Below are 19,640 nucleotides of genomic sequence, written 5' to 3'. Positions count from 1 at the left end.
CTTTCCACACAGTCTGCTAGCGGTCAGGGTTTTCATCCCTCCCAGACCTATTTCCCACAAGGTCGTTGTCAGTCTGCCTCGATCCTCTTGTTTTCAGTCCTTTGGTGTCGACCCTGTGACCATTCGATCCTTTGGTTGTCGATCCTTTGACCTACAACCGCCACACACCGCTGCTGGGGGGCTTTCCCTGTCCAGGTCAGCTTGGCTAGGGTTTTGCAGGCCATTTGTCAGGGGTATTGCCTCCCTTGCCTACAGTGCCCTCTGGAGTATGGCCCTCAGGACACAACCCTGACTCCAGATCCCATCCTTCTGGAGGTGGTCTGTGAGCTTCTTTCAAAGAGCATGGTAAAACTGGTAACGCTCTCAGAACGAGTTAGGGGTGATACTCCACATATGTTCTGGTGCCAAACGAGGAAAGGGTTTGCGTCCCATTCTGAATCTGCACCTGCTGAATTTGTTTCTTCGCAAAGACCAATTGAAGATGGTTACTCTTGCCCAGATACTGCAAGCCCTCGGTCTGCCGGACTGGTTGGTTTTACTGGACCTTCAGGATGCCTACTTCCAGTACCTGAAGTCCGTATCCCGATCTGGCCCGGTAAACCCTTTTTTGTCAAACTTAGGTCACTGGCATCTTACTTTATTTGGAACGACGGTAAAACTGCTATGTTGGGATAAAATGGTGGAGCCATACTCACAGGGCAGTATTGCGGCCCCTGATTTTGAATTGTATTGCATAGCAGCACAGGCACAATTCGTAAAGCATTGGTTTGATCCCGAGGACACAGCCCCACACATTCTTCTCGAAAAGCACGCAGTCCGCCCTAATGATATACGTTCGGTCCTTTTGAACCCCACCTATAGTAATAACTGCCCTTTCGACCCGGTATACGTCACTACACGGGCGTGGTCCAGGGTCTATAAAAGGATTGGCCTGGAGGTCCCCTATGGCCCAGATATACCCCTGTGGAACTTCTCCAGTGTTTCCCCGACTTTCGACAGGGCCCTTCAGCGAACCTGGGACCCGAATAAACTCTTCAGGTTACGAGATATGTTCCCTGATGGCACGTTTTGTGAACTTGCAGATTTCACTGGGGCGGTGGGAGGGGGTCAGCTTAAACGTCTTCAATACTATCGTATGAGAACCGCTTTTGCTGCCAAATGGCCCTCCTTCCCGGTAGAACCCCAGGCACATGAGTGTTTCAGAGCCAGGGTGATGATGGACGGTCATGGTAAGGGAATCTCGCCGCTATACACCCTGGTGCAATCACACTCCCCCTCACGAAACACTATCAGAGAAACCTGGGAGCGGGATGTGGGTACTCAGATCGATGACGTGAGATGGGCCCGATATTGTCAACTCACCAAATCGGTCTTCATGAACTCTGGACTCCGACTGATCCAATTTAAAATACTGAACCAGCTACATTACTCCCCGGCCAGACTGGTTAAGTTTGTGGAGGGTTGCACAGGGACATGTTTGAAATGTGGCGCTCCTGATGCTGGGGCATATCATATGTACTGGTCGTGCCCTGTTGTCGCGAACTTTTGGCGAGAAGTGGCTGAGCTCCTTGAGGAGATAACGGCGATCCCAGCCGCCCTGTCCCCCCTAAAATACCTGCTTGGTGACATTGGGAAGGTGAAGGAGACCACGAGGAGACTATTTAATATCTCATGTATTACTGCCAAACGCTGCATTCTTAAATGTTGGAAATCCACTGCAGGGCCTACCCGATCCAATTTCCTGAAAGACTTGTGTATGGTGAATGATGACGAGGAACTCTTTGTTTTATCAGTACCGACACCCTGTCGTCCTAAAGTTATATGGTCGCTACTACGTTTGTAATTATGTGATCTGATATCCGATGCCGATGTAACACCTACCCCGTCGCCTTAGGTGACGATATCTGTCTTATTGCCACAGATATATGCCATTGTCGATATTATACATATGCTATATTCTATTGTTTATGAGAACTATCTTGCTGTGAATTTCTAGTGCCTAGTAATTTCTTGAAGCTTCCTCGAGTTTGGTGTTTGCTTCGATTGAACATGTCCGTCTTGTTGTTCACTTTAGTTTTCTTATTTCTCTTCTTTTGATTAACAGCTTTTTTTTATCATACTCGTGTATGTCTTTCTTGACAATGCTTTTCTTTTTCATGTTTCCTGCTTTGTATGGGAGCAGCAGTGGGGGATAGTTTGGTCTAGCCGCAGGGATTCCGGTATTGCCAATTGAGGATGAGTAAGTGTAGATGTCAGTTATGTCTTATTTCTACTGCTCTTATTTTTAAGCGTGTCTGCCGTGCGGATGGTTCGACATTTGGTTCGTACACTTGTTTTCACGGACTGGTGGTAGGCCATGACATATATAGTAAGTTATGGTCACTTTCTTTTGTTCTTCTTACTTCGAAGAGTTCAATATATGGAGGCAGAGCGTGAGCCACAAAGATGTAGTCCAGAGTGGTTGCTGAGTTGGCCTGTTCCCATGTTGGCAAGGAAGGCTGGTGGCTTCGCAGTAGCGCGACATTGTGGTTACTTGAATTCATAAGGTTCATCCAGGCCTCACGTCTTTCAACAGCTGGTTTGGTTGGGTGGTGGTCGGAGATGTTGCCCGCCCTTGATTCGCAGTTTGCGTTTAAATCTCCACAAATGATATGTGTGGTCTCCAGCTCAATTTGAAATGTGTCTATTGTGTCGGCAACGGCTGCACAAAAGGTCGAGGTTTTTGTTCTTTGGGGGTTCCAGTAAAGATTTATAATTGCTAGATTTGTTGTGATCCAGTTTGCCGAGCCCAGTTTTGTGTGGTTCCATGTGCTTATGATTGCCAAGATTCCATAAGCCTCTACAACTTTTTTTGTAATGGTGATTCCTGATCCTGCCTGAATGGCCGTTAGAAGGCCAGAGGATGGGCGTCCAAAAAAGCCTTTGACTGCTAGCGATATTTGAATTTCATAGCCGTCCAGGGCCTGCTTCTCCAGCAACCAAGTCTCCTGGAGACACATGATGGAAAAAACTCAGAGATCCTGTGTTTCTGAGTTTGTTAGATGATCGTGTCCCCGCGTGTTCCAGGACCCCATGGTCAGTATTGTGTCTGATGATGCATTGAATTGAGGGCACGTGTTGTTTTTATCTTGGTCTCCCTCTTTCCTTCGTTGCAATTTCGCAGAATCTGGTTTTAGGACGTTTCTTAGCCACTTCCAAGATCCTACCAGGCCACAGTCTTCGTTTTGATAATTTCCCACTGACTCACCTTGTCTCTTCGATTTCTAATGTGTCTGACGGAGAGCTTCTTCCCGCTTTGACCCTGGTTCTACATGGTCCTGTAATCTTGTTGTTCTTGGATGGTCGAGGTTCCTGTCTGACCTCAGTCTTCCTCATCTGCCATATTCAGAGTTGTCATTTCGGTTGAAGTTGGGTCTCTTATGATTGCATCGGTCTGGGCCATGGTAACTGGGTCGTGTGCTCCGCCGACTATCCCATCTTTTACTTTTGTATAGTTCTTCCGTTCTGGACTTATATCGGTTCCTTGATGGTTCAGTGTATCTTGGCGAGGCAGCCTTCTGAGGGGCTGGTGCTGGTTTGGGTAGTTCTGAAAGGCTGAAGCCCAATTTTTCCAGGTCAGTGTAGACGTCTTGTTTGATTTCATGTAGTGCCGATGTGGAGGTACGCTTTTGCTTTCTTGTTTCCGTGGTATGGTTCAATCAGGGTGAAGTCCTCTAATTTCAGCATGCACAGTTTCTGCACTTTACCTAATATTTCGAGTACTGATTTTCTGTTCAGTATCAGATAGTTTCGCCCAGCGTCTAGTTGCTCGATCTTAAAAGTGCAGGTTAGAGTTGATTGTGGTAAATATGTAGAGGACCCTGGCCGTACTTGTTGTTCACTCCTCGTTTCTTTGTTGATCTCTATGGTGTACTGTGCACTGCAGCACTTTGTTTGGGTGTCTTGGTTGTCTCAGTGCCTCTGTTGGGTGATGCCGGCTTGGTTTTTGTTTTTTGTCTTTAAGTTGAGGTCAGAATTTTCTGGCTTGACGTCGGGTGATCTGGTTTGCAGAGAAGGTAGGCAGACATTCTTTCTTTGATCGAGTTTGGTGGTAGGCATCTCTGAATTAGATGCCAGTCCTGTGTTGAGTCGAGAGATTAATCTCGCTCACCATCTTGGTTGAGGTGAAGCGTTAAGTTCATCAGTAGGGAGCTGGCCATGAAGTCTTTGGGAGTTATTGGAGATTTGTCCAGGTCGATTACTTCTGGGTCTATCTGTATGGAGTCCTTTGGAATGCCGGACAGGCGAGAGTTCTTTGTTATTTGTTGTTTACTTTGTGACTGTGTTGATGATTTTGTCAATTTGAATCTGGGTGGAATTTTCGTTGCTGCATTCTTTTGGAGTCCTTCTTTAGTGGTTATTACGTCCGGGTCGACAGTGACTCCTGCTCTCACTGCAGGTGGAGGCGGCACAATCTGTCTTGTTTTGAGGCGTCTGATGTGAGTTCGTCTTCTGCAATATATGTGGAGGTTGCTTTTCTTCGAGCATGGTTTGCGTCCCTTTCGATGAATTTGTTTGTTGTGGTGGCGGTGCGTTGGACACAGTTTGTAGGTTGGCTTGGTCTTCGAGTGTCAGGAGTCTTTCCTCCCAGCAGCGTTCTTTGTCAGCGTTCTTTTGTTCAAGTGCCGTTATGAAACCTTCTACGAAAATCTGCTTAGAGTGCATCAAGGCCGTTACCGTTATGGAGTTCTTCATGGAGTCATTTATTGCTTCATATAACTTGCTGAATGGTGCTAGGGCGATGGTGACGGCTGACATGATAGTCAGTAAGTCCGTTTTTTTAAGGAGAATCTTTGTGCCCTGTCGTGAAGATTTCACTAGATCTTCTATTTTTGGCCGGAGTGGTGTCCTCCTTTCGTTTTTCGGGGTGGAGGGGATGTTGCTCACTGATGCTTTCAGATCCCTTTGTTTTTTCGGGTAGTGTTGAGGGTTTGGGGAGTCCCCCTATCGATGGTGTGCTTTCTTGGGGAGTGTCGGGATCGGTTGGTCAGCTGGCTGTTTGTCTGAGTCGTTTTTCTGTGCTGGTTCCGAATTGTCGCCCCCTTGGAAGAGCGGTAATTCAGTCTAATTTTGTGTAGGATTTTCATCCACAGCAATGATTGTGCTGGGTGGTGATTCCGACGGATCACAGATGGCTTGTTCATTACATCGGTGTTCCCCTTGGAGTTGGGGTTTTGGTGAAAGAGGTTCCAGAGCATCAGGGACGCGCTGCTGCATTTTGCTGGTCACGTAGTTTTACGTTGTTAGGAGGCTGGAGGATTTTCTAAGACAACGTCTAGAATTTCTGCGTCTGATAGTTCTGCGTCAGCATCAAGTTTTCTTTTGAACTGTTTTGTAAAGAAGTCATTTAGGGCCGTAGACATTAAGGGGTAGGGAAAAGGCGTTTTCCCCGAGTCTGTTTTTCTGGCTGACCCTTGCTGTTTTCTTAATGTTGGCTTTCTAGTGTTTTCCGTTGTTTCTTTCCCCCTTTTTTTGTGGAGTAGTTTTTTCTTATATATGGCCATTGCCTTTTCTTTTTTATGCGAGTAGGGAACCATATGTGGTGAAGATATTTGTAGTGCTGGGAGTGCCAGGTCTCTGTTGTCTGCTCCCGGAGTCGCTTCTTTGTTTTGGGCTGCCGGTGGAGAAGACGATTCTGGTGCAGCAATTCCAGGTCGTGAACCTGCTTGAGGTGTGGGTTCTAGTTGCGCAAAGTCGTTGTTTAGGCACAGAGCAGGTGAAGGTGGTTCATTGTGTATCAGGGCCTGAGTTGTAGCTGGTAGTATGCCTGTTTCCAAGTCTATGGTTGAAGAGGCATTTGTTTCACTTTTATGTGCGTGCTGCTGTAATGCCTGTCCTTCAGATTGGGTATCGTTGAGAGTGCCGAACTGAGCGTCGACGTCCTCGGCATCTTTGTTTGGGTGGGGCAATGTATCCATGAGGCCTCTGATGTTGGCCCTGTGTTCGGCCGGCAAACTGGTGACCGGATGCGAGCATCCTCTGATGTCCGCTACCGTTGCACCACTCGCTGCAGCGGCGGTTTGCTGGTCGGGAGAGGTCAAGTTCCTGCCATCGTCTTCTGCCAGGTTCCGGACCAGCTCGGTCCGCTGTAGCTGGCCTGGGTCCGTGAGTTCTGGTCGGTGTGCTCATAGAGCTTCATGTTTGCTGCTGCATGTGCAGGTGTGGCTGCCTGGTTTGTTTGTGAGGGCCCCCGCGTGGGGGAGTACATCGACCTTGTGTCTAAGACAGGGTCGGGATCATGGTGGGACTCACTATTTGGTGAGTGAGTGCCGACGGCTTCAGCGTGATGGGTAGATGAGGCCAGCGATGTAGGCACAGGTGCATTTTCCTTTCTCTGGGCCAGACCTCCTCGTGGCTTGCTGGAGTAGTCAGGGCGGGAGAACTGGCGGCGTAGCACTCATCCCGAGGGGCTTTTCAGCATGTCTGCAGCTGAAGCCTTTTCGGAAAGTTTGTCCCTCCTCCGATGCTGCGTTGATATTCCTGCAGAGTCCAGTGGTTCCATGGCTTCCATGGACTGCTGTGGACTGCGGACCAACTCTGCGTACCGCTTCGCGTTGGGACTGGGGTTTTAACGCTGCACCTCTAGTCAATGAAAGCGTAGAGAGATTCGTTTCTCCTCGAGAGACGGCGTAGACTGCTGTGGACTGCGGCAACTCTGCGGACCAATAACCGACATTCGTTTACCGGGCATGTTTGATTTTTCTGGCACCATTGGGATCCTATTGGTGCGGGGTGTGTACTTTACTTCCAAAATACACCGGATTTCAATTCAGTATATTATGTATACATGGTACATTCGCTCTTATAAAGTGCCAAGAAGCTTGCGAGTATTGACTTTAAATTATCCCTTTGATCAGTAGCTACAATACATGTTGTCTGTATGTGCTGGGTTTAAAGCAGAAACTCAGCTGTGAAGCAACAGGCCCTATAAAGCAAATGGGATACAGCAATAGTGTACAATAGCATCGATACACTTGGGGATTGCAGTTTTGACAGAACTCTTTGCTTAAGCTTGCACTATTACAAATCTCTATTTGCACAGGATGTTGATATAATCGCGTGTTTTAATTGCAAAAACTAAATTTATAGGATTCTCTGAAGTATACTGATATGGACACATTAGAAAACTACAGCCAAAAAGTTGGTTGTTTATTATTGACCTATGTTTCTCTGTTGAAGCACCTGTCCTATTGTGGGACATTTTGGAAATCGATCAAGTGTAGATTGTGGGGTTGGGTTAGAACTTTAAAAGTAAAAAAGACTTTTACGATTCCCTATCACCTACATTTCTCTGTAGAACCTCAATAGTGCATTTTAATTGAAGTAGCTCATTTGGTCTGCTACTAAGTAATTTCAACAGTTGATGTGTGTTTTTTGTCTGCTTAGTATGTAAAAGTACAGAAGATGCTCCTGGCGAAAATCCCTTCCTCTGCATGGATCTAACCTATATATGTGTCTTATTGCAAGAACTAGGATTTCAAAAGAGCAAAGTGTTTAAGGTAATGCAGATTTCTTCTATTATTACCAATGACTGTATATTTTTATATCTGAAAAAGTTCTTCCTCTCAGAGTGGACTACACCACTTCACCTATGTTGAAACCTGTGTCTGTGTTATGAAACATTTCTTATGCTTCAGTTCAATATACTTCTGCTTTCTTGCTTTTTTGCTGGAATTTCTTTATGAAACATATTGACTCCATCAACTCTCGTCCTTCCTGATTTACAGGAAGTAATGCTCTTCAAAACGGAACACAATAGTAGCAGTATTTTAAAATGCAATCCAGTGTGAATAAGCAGCAATGCCCAAACATGGCTCCCCCCCAATTCATGCAATTTGACTTCATGCTGCCAGCGTTTTCTCAGCTTCGCCGGGAGTGGATCCAATTCCCCTGTGCCTTGTGCATGGCAGTATTTCTGTTAAACAATTTCTAATGCTAATTTTCTTTACATTTAATGTGTATGCTACCAATATCCCTGGGCGAAAGAACACCTATTAGATAGGCGGCGCACCACCTCCAACCCAGGGACAGAGACCCCCTACAGGGATAGGGTGTTCTTCCGCCTAGGGATATTGGTAGCATACACATTAAATGTAAGGAAAATTAGCATCAGAAATTGTTTCTTGCTTCCCATCAAAGTATTCCTGTGTGATATAACGGATACTGTACCTAATACTGAAGGCCATCCTTTGTCTTTAATCAGGTGTCCTGATTGTTGTTGAATATTTCTTTTAAACCAGTGGGATTTTTTTCTTCCCCAAGCTCATCTTCTCTATTCCATGCCACGCAGGTTTGGCTTCAGGCATCATCGTGTTTTCCTGTTTCACTTCTAACAGGCATTCACTGTGTCTGGAATGCTGACCATCCTTTGTCTATATTCCTATTCAGTGATGCACTTTTTCATAGCCCTCCACCCCTAAAGGTGGGCCCTCTGTTATTATAGGATTATCTTTAGAAAAGTCCCGTTAAGTTCTGCTGAGGAGTTTCTAACAAGAGAAGGGTCGGAAATCTGCCATGTACCCACAGTACTTCTTCTTTAAGACTACTTTGAGTATCTTTTGGGCATCGGAAGAAACCATACCAGTCACAATGGAGGCTTTTCATGTGACTGCCAGTATCCCTGAGAGACTGGTCATACTTAACTGTTAGTACTGTAACCGAGCAGCCCTCTGACTTACTCCCAAAGTTCTGCTTTGGCGATTGACTGTACCTTCCCATGTGATACCTTTTAAAGCCTGAAATAATCAACACCAAACTAAGAAGGGATCCCCCAGGAATTTTCTCTGGCAAGCTGCCAAGTAATTTGCCCCCAATGTTTAAACATGTCATCCTTCTGGGACTCTTCCCGATATCCTTCCCCATGGCCAGTCATTAATTGTTGTACCGTGAATTCTATTGGCCTATTCTGGGACCTCAAAAAATGTGAAGCTCTTCTGGTGGTCTTGCCATGTGGCTCTTTTCACTAGTATAAGTCACCATAACAGCATAAATGCTTGGGGGTGCACTTCTTGACCTTGGAGTTCTAAAAGTGCAAGGGGTTATTTTAATGTAGACCAATGAATGGTCTCAAGAAGGGTGTTGTCTCCTGATACCAGCTTTTCCACTTTCGTTTAAAGCCCTCAGGAAATTAACCATCCAGCAACCTCTGGTCCTAGTATGCCCACTGTCAAGTCAAGCATGCCCAGTTTTCAGTTGTTTCTGTGATGTTGAAACGCATCCAGCAGCAGGCTCTATTAGCCATCACGCTCTATAGTAAAGATAATGCTCCTTGACACCCTTTGCGGGACAACTGAAGTGGAGGCTAACATAGTGGATTTTGCAAACGTCCTGACTCATAACAGCAAGTAGCTTTTGGATATAGTAAGGGCGTTTGCTCACCATGCAGATTCTGGTAATAGTGGCTTTTGCTTTGGCATAAATCAAACTGATGAAGTGGCTGAAAACCAGACAGCTCCTCCCGGATGCCCCGGAGCAGATTTCTACAGGTCCCCTTTGATGGTATACAGTTTTTTTCACTCCCCTGCGGATGAGATAACTAAGCTGTCAACAGACACCATGAGAGTAAAATCTTTGGTAACCATATACAAGGATGGCTTGATGCATGTCCTGTTGCTGGTGGGATGCAAGTCCCTTCCATGGCTTACGTTTGTGATAACCGAACTCTTTAAATTGAACCTGGATCAATACTTGAGAACATCTGAACTGTTGACTGGAGGATCAAGACAAAATATCAAATGAGTGCGTGTAGCCCTCTCCCGTTCCAGGCTATAGGAGGAATGTGCCACTCTAAGCACAGGCTCTTATTACTTACTAAACATGCCTGATTTTGAACAATATCTGGATAGGATTACCCCGTGATATGCTTGATCCTTATACATGTAGCTTCATCTTCATATCTTAAGTGGCATAAGTCATGCATAATTGGCGAGGGTCAAGGGGCAACATTTGCCCGACATGTTTAGCTAGCGATGAATCCATCGCCCATTTCTTGCTATTTTGCAAGGATACACATATTATTGTGCAAAATAATTGTTCCCACTTTTTAGATTGGCTGAAATCCACTGTATAGATGATGCCCTAGTCCATTGTAAGGAAACTAGCAACTTGACAATAGTATACTTTATATCCAAACATATTCTGAGGGCATGGCTAAAGAGAACCAAAGTGCGTGATGCCATGACAGTGTTTTAATCAGATCCGATTATGTAACAAATTGAATTATTCCCACCCCAATTGCTAGTTGCTTTACATACTTTTATGAATAATTGAACATTGCTCATTTTGTATTTTATCGATTTTAAACCAAATCTTTGGTGACCATCTCCATGTCAGTCCCTATTACACATGTCTCCATATTCTTCCAATGTTCAGACCTTCGAAGATTTTGGGGTTTTCTGGATTGTCACTGTTGGTTTACACACTATGCATGCTGCCCTCTCTCGTCTATTTGCTCTATACTTAGGGAGACATTACATTTAATAGGGACAGGACTGGAGAATGAGGCAGGGCACTAGTTGATTAATTGAAAGCATTGTGCCAGGTGCATGCGTTGCCACGCTCCTTTGCAGCACCTTCTTTGCATGGGATACTTTCTCCAACAGCCAGTCATTTCCTCCTTTCCTCCACCTGGAAATGGGTGGGAACATCGCTGTGTGTTTTCAATTGAATTATTGATATGTTTCTTTTACTCCTTTACGTTTGTCTGATTCTTCAGGATTTAGACAACAACTTTCATGTGAAATGCCTCACATTGGCGGTGACCCTTATGTGTTGAATTTTCCATGCCTTGGCTCATGCCAGTTTTTGGCCCAACTGCCCTCTATTTGATTCAGTTTCAAAGAGAATGCTTTATCACTGATTACACTAATGGGATCAGCTTTCATTTGTCTGCATTCAAGACCTTCGCAAAAAGAAAGACTTTAAGAGATTCAATGTGCTACCGCATCGGAACCCAATCTGCCATAACCCCACAGAACTAAATACCTATAAAAGGGATGTACAGCTTGTGCACCTCATCCAATGCAAGAAATGCCCACAAAAATATGTAGGTGACAAGTGTCAGGAGAGGAGTGAAATGATGAACCTACGTAGATGCACCCTGTCGCACCACAAAACAAACAGCAGTGTGCGACTTCACGTTGGGTGTACATGCACTGCAGGGTCTGTCTCTAATGGTTTTGAAAGGTGACCACTTGAATACCACATACAGATGAGCATGAGAACTGAAGTACTTGAAGATGTGTAAGCCAAAAGACAGAGGTCTTAACAATGATCTATGGATTATGACACTATAAGGCCAATTTAGAGCCCAAGATAGCAAGGCGATCTATCAACAAAGCCATAAGACTCTTTCCAGTACTACCCCTCACCAACAAGTGTTCGGCACTTCTGTTCAGAACCCCTAAATAGTCGAGGACACAGGGAGAGTCGTGCTTTTGCACCTTTCTTTTCTCCGGACCGGGCATGAGCTAGGTCAGTTCAGGTAAGTGTCTAGACAAGTGCAGATTGAAGATGATTGACTACAGTCATCCAGTAAGCACAAACCAAGTCAGTTCCATGAGAATGTTCAGCCAAGGTGCCATGAGCAAACAAGGGAAATCCATAGTCCGTTCCAGGGCAACAAAGCCAGAGGGTCGGGAGGACAGAAGCATGGTCTCTGGTGATTAAATGGATTTCTCAGTGCGAGTAGTGGTTTTTAAAGATTGCAGAGCCTCCGCAAGGCAAAGGATTTATTTCTGTGTTGACAGCTTGCCCAAAGCTCCCAACACCGCATTGGCTGTGCAGCGTTGGGTGTGATGACTCTGTGGGCACCTGGGTCGCCGGGTGTCGTAGCTTCCCTAATATACCCGGTTGCCCAAGTTGCAGGGCAGCCTCTAATTCTGATGCCACCAGCTCCTGGCAACCTTGAAGCGACGCAGGATCATGACACTTTATCAACTTTTTTTGAAGTCCGGTCAGACTGTACCGTAAATGAATTTGAAAGCGTGTGTGAAGATACAAAAATGTGTACTGAAAATGCGTTTAAGCAAGCGTGTGGGGATTGAAATTGGAGCCTCCCTAACTATAGAATGTCGGTGCAAGAAATAAAAGGGCTGGTCCTCTTAAATCTGTACATTTCTTCTCTTTTTCACTGCCCCCAGCCAATAACTGCCCTCTTCCTAAGCCCCTCCTCTGGCAGCCATCTTCAGATTTGTACTGCACGTTCAAGTGTTGGGAGTCCTCGTGTTTCGATCTTAGAGCTTTCTGTGTTTATTTTGTGCTTTTTTGGCTAGGAAAACCCCTATTTTTGTCTATCGAGCCTGTGTGCTCCATCGTTTATTCATCCGATTAACAGGGACCGTTTTCCATCATCTTTGATCGCCTGAGTGTTTTCTTCTTGGAGGTTTCCAGAAGACCATCAGGCCTACACCGCTCCAGATCATGTTGGAGGAGAAGGACAGGGCTTCCCTCTTCAATCTCTGCACCAGCTGCGTTTTGCGGAATTTTTTCACAGACGACGAGCATTCCCAATGCCTTCTATTGTCTTCACCGACTCACAAGGAAGAGGTTTGCGAGATCTGCCGTGGCTTCTCAAAGCACACGATGAAGGATCGGCACATCCGACTGGCGGCGTGGCTCAAAGCCAGGGTCTCTACCCTGTGTGGTCCAAAGGGGCATGCCTCATCTGGGTCCAGCCAGCCAGAGCAGTCTTTTAAGTCCTTTGAGGGCGCTCCATCCGTGGGGGCCCAAGACAATGCCAAGCACTGCAAGTCCGCTTCTGTCGGGGTTGCTGCACAAGCAGGTACCGCAATGGTCAGGGCGCCTTCATAGTCTCCATCAGCCTCAATCTTCAGCCATCGCTCCAGCTCCTCATCAAAGAGAAAGTTAGCTACCCCATGGAAGCTGCAAGAGAAGCTGGAGAAGGCCAAGCAGGGCAAGATGTCCAACCTGCCAGTTAAGGCCAAGGTGATCCAGGTTAAATAGTCCTCCTCAATCGAGCTGGTTGCTGCTGCCCTCTCAAAAGCGAAAGGGGCTGACCCGGTCCAGGGTACCCCCAGTGGCAGTCAGGGTGGCTCTTCCTCTCAGGTGGCAGGCTTCGGCCAAACCGGTGGAGAAGACTCTGGAAAAGAGGATGCCGGACCTTAGTCCGAAGCCGACCCCTCAGGACCCAAAGAAGGGGGGGCATGGAAGAGCTCCAGAGCACAGATATTTCTTCGTCCGATGAGGAAGACATTGTTTACGTCCACACCATCCCAGAGGCGACAACGATGACTACGTCGGTGGGGGCGACCACATAGGCGCTGGGCCCAGCGATCCTGTTCCCCAGGCACTTCCCAGAGATCTGTCGCATGATATTCTCTTGACCCTCCACACTCTGGTGTCGGAGATTCAGAAGAGGATGCCGAGGAACCACCAGCGACACCACGAGCGGTGACCCCATTGACACCGGGTCCACCCCTGCTGAAGAAGGGGAGGAGACACCCTACGCCTCCAATCCAACCGTCACTGCCCTTCCCCGTAGGGACACAGGGATGGACACGGCGATGACGGACACAGACGACAGCGGAATCGCTCTACCACCAAGGGCTTCTCCAACGGACAAAGTTGGATCCTCCCACTCCATGATCGACTGGGATGATGGGCTGGCACTGCTGAAGAACCCCGCCTCAGCCCCGGCAAAGAGGGACCAGCTAGAAAAGAAATACCAGGTGCCCAAATGTCTGCGGTCACAACCATCGCCGGACTAAGTGGTCTCGGCTGCGGCTAGGAAGAAGTCTTCGGAGGTGCCGCCGTCATCGTCAAGGCTCCCATGGTGGCGCGCGGCCTCCAAGCAGGATTGAACCAGCCAGGACGTCGGGCCCCCACCCCAGCACCCTGTTGGGAGACCGGCTGGCGAACTGACACACTTTGGAGTTTCAGCAAAAGTGTCCACATATACCACCGGTGGCCTGGCAGAAACAACACATCCCTCAGCTACTGCTGGAGGTTTGGGCCATGTTAAGAAAAGGGGCGATAGAGCTGGTTCCGAAGCCACTCAGGAGCTCTGGAGTTTACTCAAGATACCTTCTAGTAAGAAAGAAGACGCGGTGCTGGAGGCCCATTCTTGATCTATGACGACTCAACTACATTAAGTCCCAGAGGTTTAGGATGGTCACGTTGCAGCATATGCTTGGCCAGTTGGAGGAGGGAGACTTTGTCGTCGTTGGATCTAGAGGATGCGTACTTCCTCATCCCCAATATATCTATGGCCTAGCGCACACCTCTTAGTTGAGTTCTTTCAAGTTGTTGATGATAAATTAGTGGGGTGCCGGGGAGAAAAACAACCTTGACACTGGGCTGTGTTAACCTCTTGTCCACACTCTTGTGGAACTCTCCTGTCCCCTGCACACCCAATCAATTGTGAAAACAATCAATAATTTAACAATTGTAACAATTTGAAAAATGTTTGTGAAAAACAATTTAAGACAATGATTATGTTAAAAAATAACCATCAATGTAATGTTGCTATCAAATACAAGCTACACATTTGCATATTGATTCATTAGATGTTTATCATCTATACTGATGCGATTTCAACTTTACTTACTAAGTGTGGACATACACATTTATCTGTCACACTCAATTTAGGCGCAGTATTCTTCGTGGGCACACAGTGTGTTTAACACATTTTCTATTAATCATAGAGAGCATTAACATATATTACTCGACGCGTTTCGGGGTTGGTTTTGTCCCCTTCAAGAGTTGTTTGCCCTCTTTCTATTCCTCCTTTTGTTCTTCACCTATAATATATCATTCAATATTCAGTACATTCAGTTTTCATCTTAATTGGTCTCTGTCATGTTCTTTTTGTTGACCATATCTATAATAATTATCACCTGGATGTTCAATGTCAAATCTCCTATCTTGATACTGATGGGGGTCTTTTCAAAGAATAACCAAAAAGTTGTATTTAGAGCATGGTTGGTATGCAACCTGTAGAAATAATAGAAAAACGGTAGAGAAAAACTAAATTAAAATCGGAGAATGAGTCCTGAATTCTAGTTAAAAAAATTCTTATCATGCAACATGTGCATCAAAAAACATGTGTTTTACAGGTACATCTTGGAAAATCATCCAACCAAATTACTTCTCCCCCATGGGAATTCCTTGGCGGTCCAACAGTGACACTAACCAACTTACTGTGTGATACCACATATGAAGATACGGCAGGTAAATTTTAATGCACATGTTGCATAATAAGAATTTTTTTAACTAGAATTCAGGACTCATTCTCCGATTTTAATTTAGTTTTTCTCTACCGTTTTTCTATTATTTCTACAGGTTGCATACCAACCATGCTCTAAATACAACTTTTTGGTTATTCTATGAAAAGACCCCCATCAGTATCAATGTAGGAGATTTGACATTGAACATCCAGGTGATCATTATTATAGATATGGTCAACAAAAAAAACATGACAGAGACCAATTAAGATGAAAACTGAATGTTGTACTGAATATTGAATTATATATCAAAGGTGAAGAACAAAAGGAGGAATAGAAAGAGGGCAAACAACTCTTGAAGAAGGGGACAAAACCAACCCCAAAACGCGTCGAGTAATATATGTTAACGCTCTCTATGATTAATAGAAAATGTGTTAAACACACTGTGTGCCCACGAAGAATATTGCGCCTAAATTGAGTGTGACAGATAAATGTGTATGTCCACGCTTAATAAGTAAAGTTGAAATCGCATCAGTATAGGTGATAAACATCTAATGAATCAATATGCAAATGTGTAGCTTGTATTTGATAGCAACATTAAATTGATGGTTATTTTTTAACATAATCATTGTCTTAAATTGTGTTTCACAAACATTTTTCAAAAACAAATTGTTACAATTGTTAAATTGATTGTTTTCACAATTGATTGGGTGTGCAGGGGACGGGAGAGTTCCACAAGAGTGTGGACATCTGTTGGTTTTACATACTTCCTCATCCCCATTCACGAAAAACATTGCAAGTTCCTGTGCTTCATCATACAAGGGAAGCACTACCAGTTCAAGGCTCTCCCCTTCGGACTGAAGTCGACGCCCAGAGTCTTTACAAAGTGCGTGGCTCTGGTGGCGGCTCATCTCCGACTACCCATACCTCGACGATTGGCTCAATTGGTCGCAGTTAAAGGACATCACCGTCGAGCACATGGAGAGGACTGTCCTGCTGCTGATGGATCTGGGGTTCTTGGTGAACTATGCAAAATCCTACTTGACTCCATCGCAGAATCCGCTGTTCCTGGGGACCAGAATCAACACGGTATCCTACGTAGCGGCTCCGTCGGAGGAGACAATGGCAGCCATTTTGGGCAAGGTGTAACGGCTGTTAGCACTGAAGATCGCCACGGTGAGGACCATCAAGTCACTGCTCGGCATGATGTCATGTATCTACCTGGTCCTGCTCTGCAGTTTGCGGATACAACCGCTCCAGGAATTCCTGGGCTCCCGTTGGATCCAGGTGTCTGGAAGCTTTAAGGACAGGATTGTGCTTGACGAGGAGTTCCGTCGAGCGATAAGGTGGTGGGGTGTGCGGTCCAACATCGCCGGGGGCCCGGACTTCCCGATCCCTCCATACCAGGAGACAGTCCCGATGGACGCTTCCCTGGAGTGGTGGGGAGCACACACCAGACGTATCCACGCCAGAGGCCTGTGGCTGCCGGAGAAGAAGGCGCTACACATCAATGTCCCGGAACTATGTGCTGTATTTTGGGCCCTCAAGGGCAAGGTGGTGAGGGACTTCATGGACAATACCACCACAATGTTTTACATCCAGAAGCAGGGGGGTGCACCAGATCCCCTGTGCTCTCCAGAGGGGCGCAGGAGTTGTGGTACTGTTCCGTTGCCGAGGGGATGTTACTCATTCCTTTCCACCTGGCGGGAGTCAAAAACACTGTCGCTGAATACCTCAGCAGGGTGCTGTGCTCTTACCACGAGTAGGAGCTTCGGCAGGATCAAGTGGACAACCTCTTCCACAGGTGGGGCAGTCCCCAGATCGATCTGTTTGCTATGGTGACGAACACCAAGTGTCGGAGGTTCGCCAGCAGGTTTCCCCAGCCGGGGAGCATGGTGGACACATTCTCCTTCCCTTGGGAAGGCCTGTTCCTGTACACGGTCCCTCAGTTGCCCAGTTGCCGATGCTACTACGAGTCATCCGCCAACTCAGACGGTGCCAGTGCAGGATGATCCTCGTGCCAGCGTGGCCGATACAAATCTGGTACTCGGACCTTCTCAGCATGTCAGTGGTCCCCTCCAGTCAAGCTACCAGTGGTAGCTGATCTTCTCGCCAGGGAAGGAGATGCAATCCTGCACCGTGACCCAGGATCGCTGAACCTGAAGGCCTGGCTCCTGCAGCATTAGAGTTTGGTAGTTACGAGCTGCCTGTGGACTGGAGGAAGGTCCTCGCCAAGGCCAGAGTTTCATCGCCTTGGAAGTGTTACAGGCATAAATGGAAGCGTTTTACGACTTGGTGCCGGTGGCGGGACATTAACCCTCTAAGGGTCACGGCCCCCCAGGTCCTTCCGTACTTGTCTTTGGCTAAGTCGGGGCTGGTGCATGCCTCCATCTAGGTGCATCTGGCGGCTATCTACCGCTACACTAGGTCTCCGGGACGGTCTTCTCTTTGGTTGCACCGTCTAGTGAAGGAATTCATCAAAGTACTGTTCCGCCCATTCCCGCCGGCGAAGGCGCCTGCCCCGGCGTGGGAACTCCATGTGGTGCTGACCAGGCTCATGGGGACCCCATTCGAGCCGATGCATCAAGCTCTGCTCAAGTTTCTGTCTTGGAAGACCGCTTTTCTCGTGGCCATCACCTCTGCCAGGAGAGTAGGTGAGATCCAGGCCCTGACCTGCAAGCGGCCTTACTTGACTTTCCACGAGACAAGGGTGATGCTGCGGACGCACCCCTCCTTCATGAGTCCAAGGTTCCGTCAGAATTTCATCTCATCGATGCCTTGGTGTTAGCTTTGTTTTTTCTGATGCTTTCGTCGCCGGCTGAACAGAGTTTGCACTCGCTGGATGTGGCTCAAGCGCTGAAGTTTCATGTGGCTCGCACAAAGAGTGTCCGCAAAACTTCCCAAGGTTTTGTGAACTTTGGGCCTGTGAACCATCGGAAGGCCTTGTCCAAGGCTTCCATCTACAGGTGGCTCTCCGGCTACATCACTCATTGTCAGCGGTTGGCAAACCGACTGCTGCCTGGCCGTCCGTGAGTCCATTCTACCAGACTGATCACTGCGATGACGGCATTCCTGTCTGATGTGCCCCTGCTTGACCTCTGCAGGGCTGCGTTGTGGCGGTCTACGCACACCTTCATGAAATTCTACTGCGTCAACCGGGATTGCATGGAGGAGTCCAGAGTCAGCCAACAAGTTCTACTCAACCTGTATGCTTGAAGGTGAGCCTGGTGAGGAGGTAAGTTATTGCTTCTGTTGAGCCTTGCCACCTCCTGTGGTTGTGTATGTATGTACTGCTGTGTATTCTTTATTCATGAGCATGTGAATCCATGCCAGACCCCATGCTGAAGAAGCAACAAGTTACTTACCTGTAACTGTTGTTCACCAGCATGGGTCTGGCATGGATTCACATGCAAACCTTCCCTCCTGCCCCTTTGCGGCTCTTCTTGGTCATACTGCCACTTTACGTGCTACCAGAGGAGTGGCTTAGGGAGAGGGCAGTCATTGGCTGGGGGAAGTATGACCCAGAGCTCAGTGATTGGTTTATAGGAGAAAGACAGTTTATAAACGAATGTGAAATTGTTTTTTCTTTTACCGAGGATTCCCAGCCTGGCGATGGGGAATATTCATGAGCATATGAATCCATGCCAGACCCGTGCTGGAGAACAACAGTTACAGGTAGTTTTTATTATTTTTTATAATAACCACAACTACTAAAACCAAACATTAGTTACATCATCATAATTCACATTGCTTCATACTATTAAAGGTAACACCCTAACTCCCCCTCCCCATTTGCCTGTTCATCCCCTAAGTTTTATTGTTCTGCCACACTGTCCCAGACTTCTCCTTGTGTGCCTTGAGCGCACCATCCATTTCTTGTTGAGCAAACAATGTCTCAGTCAATGCAATCCATTGTTGGATGTCCGTTCCAAGTACTTGAGGTTGTATCCCCAGCGCTTGTTCCCACACCCCCAGTTTCTGCCATAGCCCACTTTCTCAGGTCTTCCCACCATCGCTCAATTCTAGGCTCTGCGGCGGCTTTCCATTGCATTGGTATGCTATGTTTTGCTAGTATATAGATGAGGTCATTCATCTTTGCCATGGTTTTATGTTTAGCATTTCTCTTAAATAGGCCCAGCATGCATACCTCCGGGGATTGAATATCCAAAGAGCTACTCCCTTGTGCTACCTTACTTGCCACTCTCTCCCAGAAGGCCTGTACCACTCGACACCCCAGAACATATGAATCAATCCCGCACTCCCCTCGTTGCATCTTGGACCCACCTGGCTATGGCCTCCCTTGAATATTTCTATTGCTGCGGCTGTGAGTTATGCCCTTTGTGTTATATACAATTGTATTAGCTGCAATCAACACTTCATAAATTCTGGAGATAGCGTGCCCCCCCGTCTGAGATATTT

The 19,640-nt window shown here is 46.8% G+C and overlaps 1 protein-coding gene across 1 annotated transcript in view; it reads left to right on the top strand.

The window, feature by feature from the left end:
- Positions 1-19,640, top strand: part of ENTPD6 (ectonucleoside triphosphate diphosphohydrolase 6) — a 757,555-nt gene that overhangs the window by 669,992 nt on the left and 67,923 nt on the right. Inside the window, exon 12 of the mRNA XM_069606885.1 lies at positions 7,426-7,538. Coding sequence (XP_069462986.1) covers positions 7,426-7,538 — 113 coding nt within the window. The remainder of the gene's footprint in view (positions 1-7,425; positions 7,539-19,640) is intronic.

Source organism: Ambystoma mexicanum, chromosome 4p, assembly GCF_040938575.1.
Source record: "Ambystoma mexicanum isolate Mex_15411 chromosome 4p, UKY_AmexF1_1, whole genome shotgun sequence".
Classification (NCBI taxonomy): domain Eukaryota; kingdom Metazoa; phylum Chordata; class Amphibia; order Caudata; family Ambystomatidae; genus Ambystoma; species Ambystoma mexicanum.
This window is presented reverse-complemented; position numbering and strand designations above follow the sequence as displayed.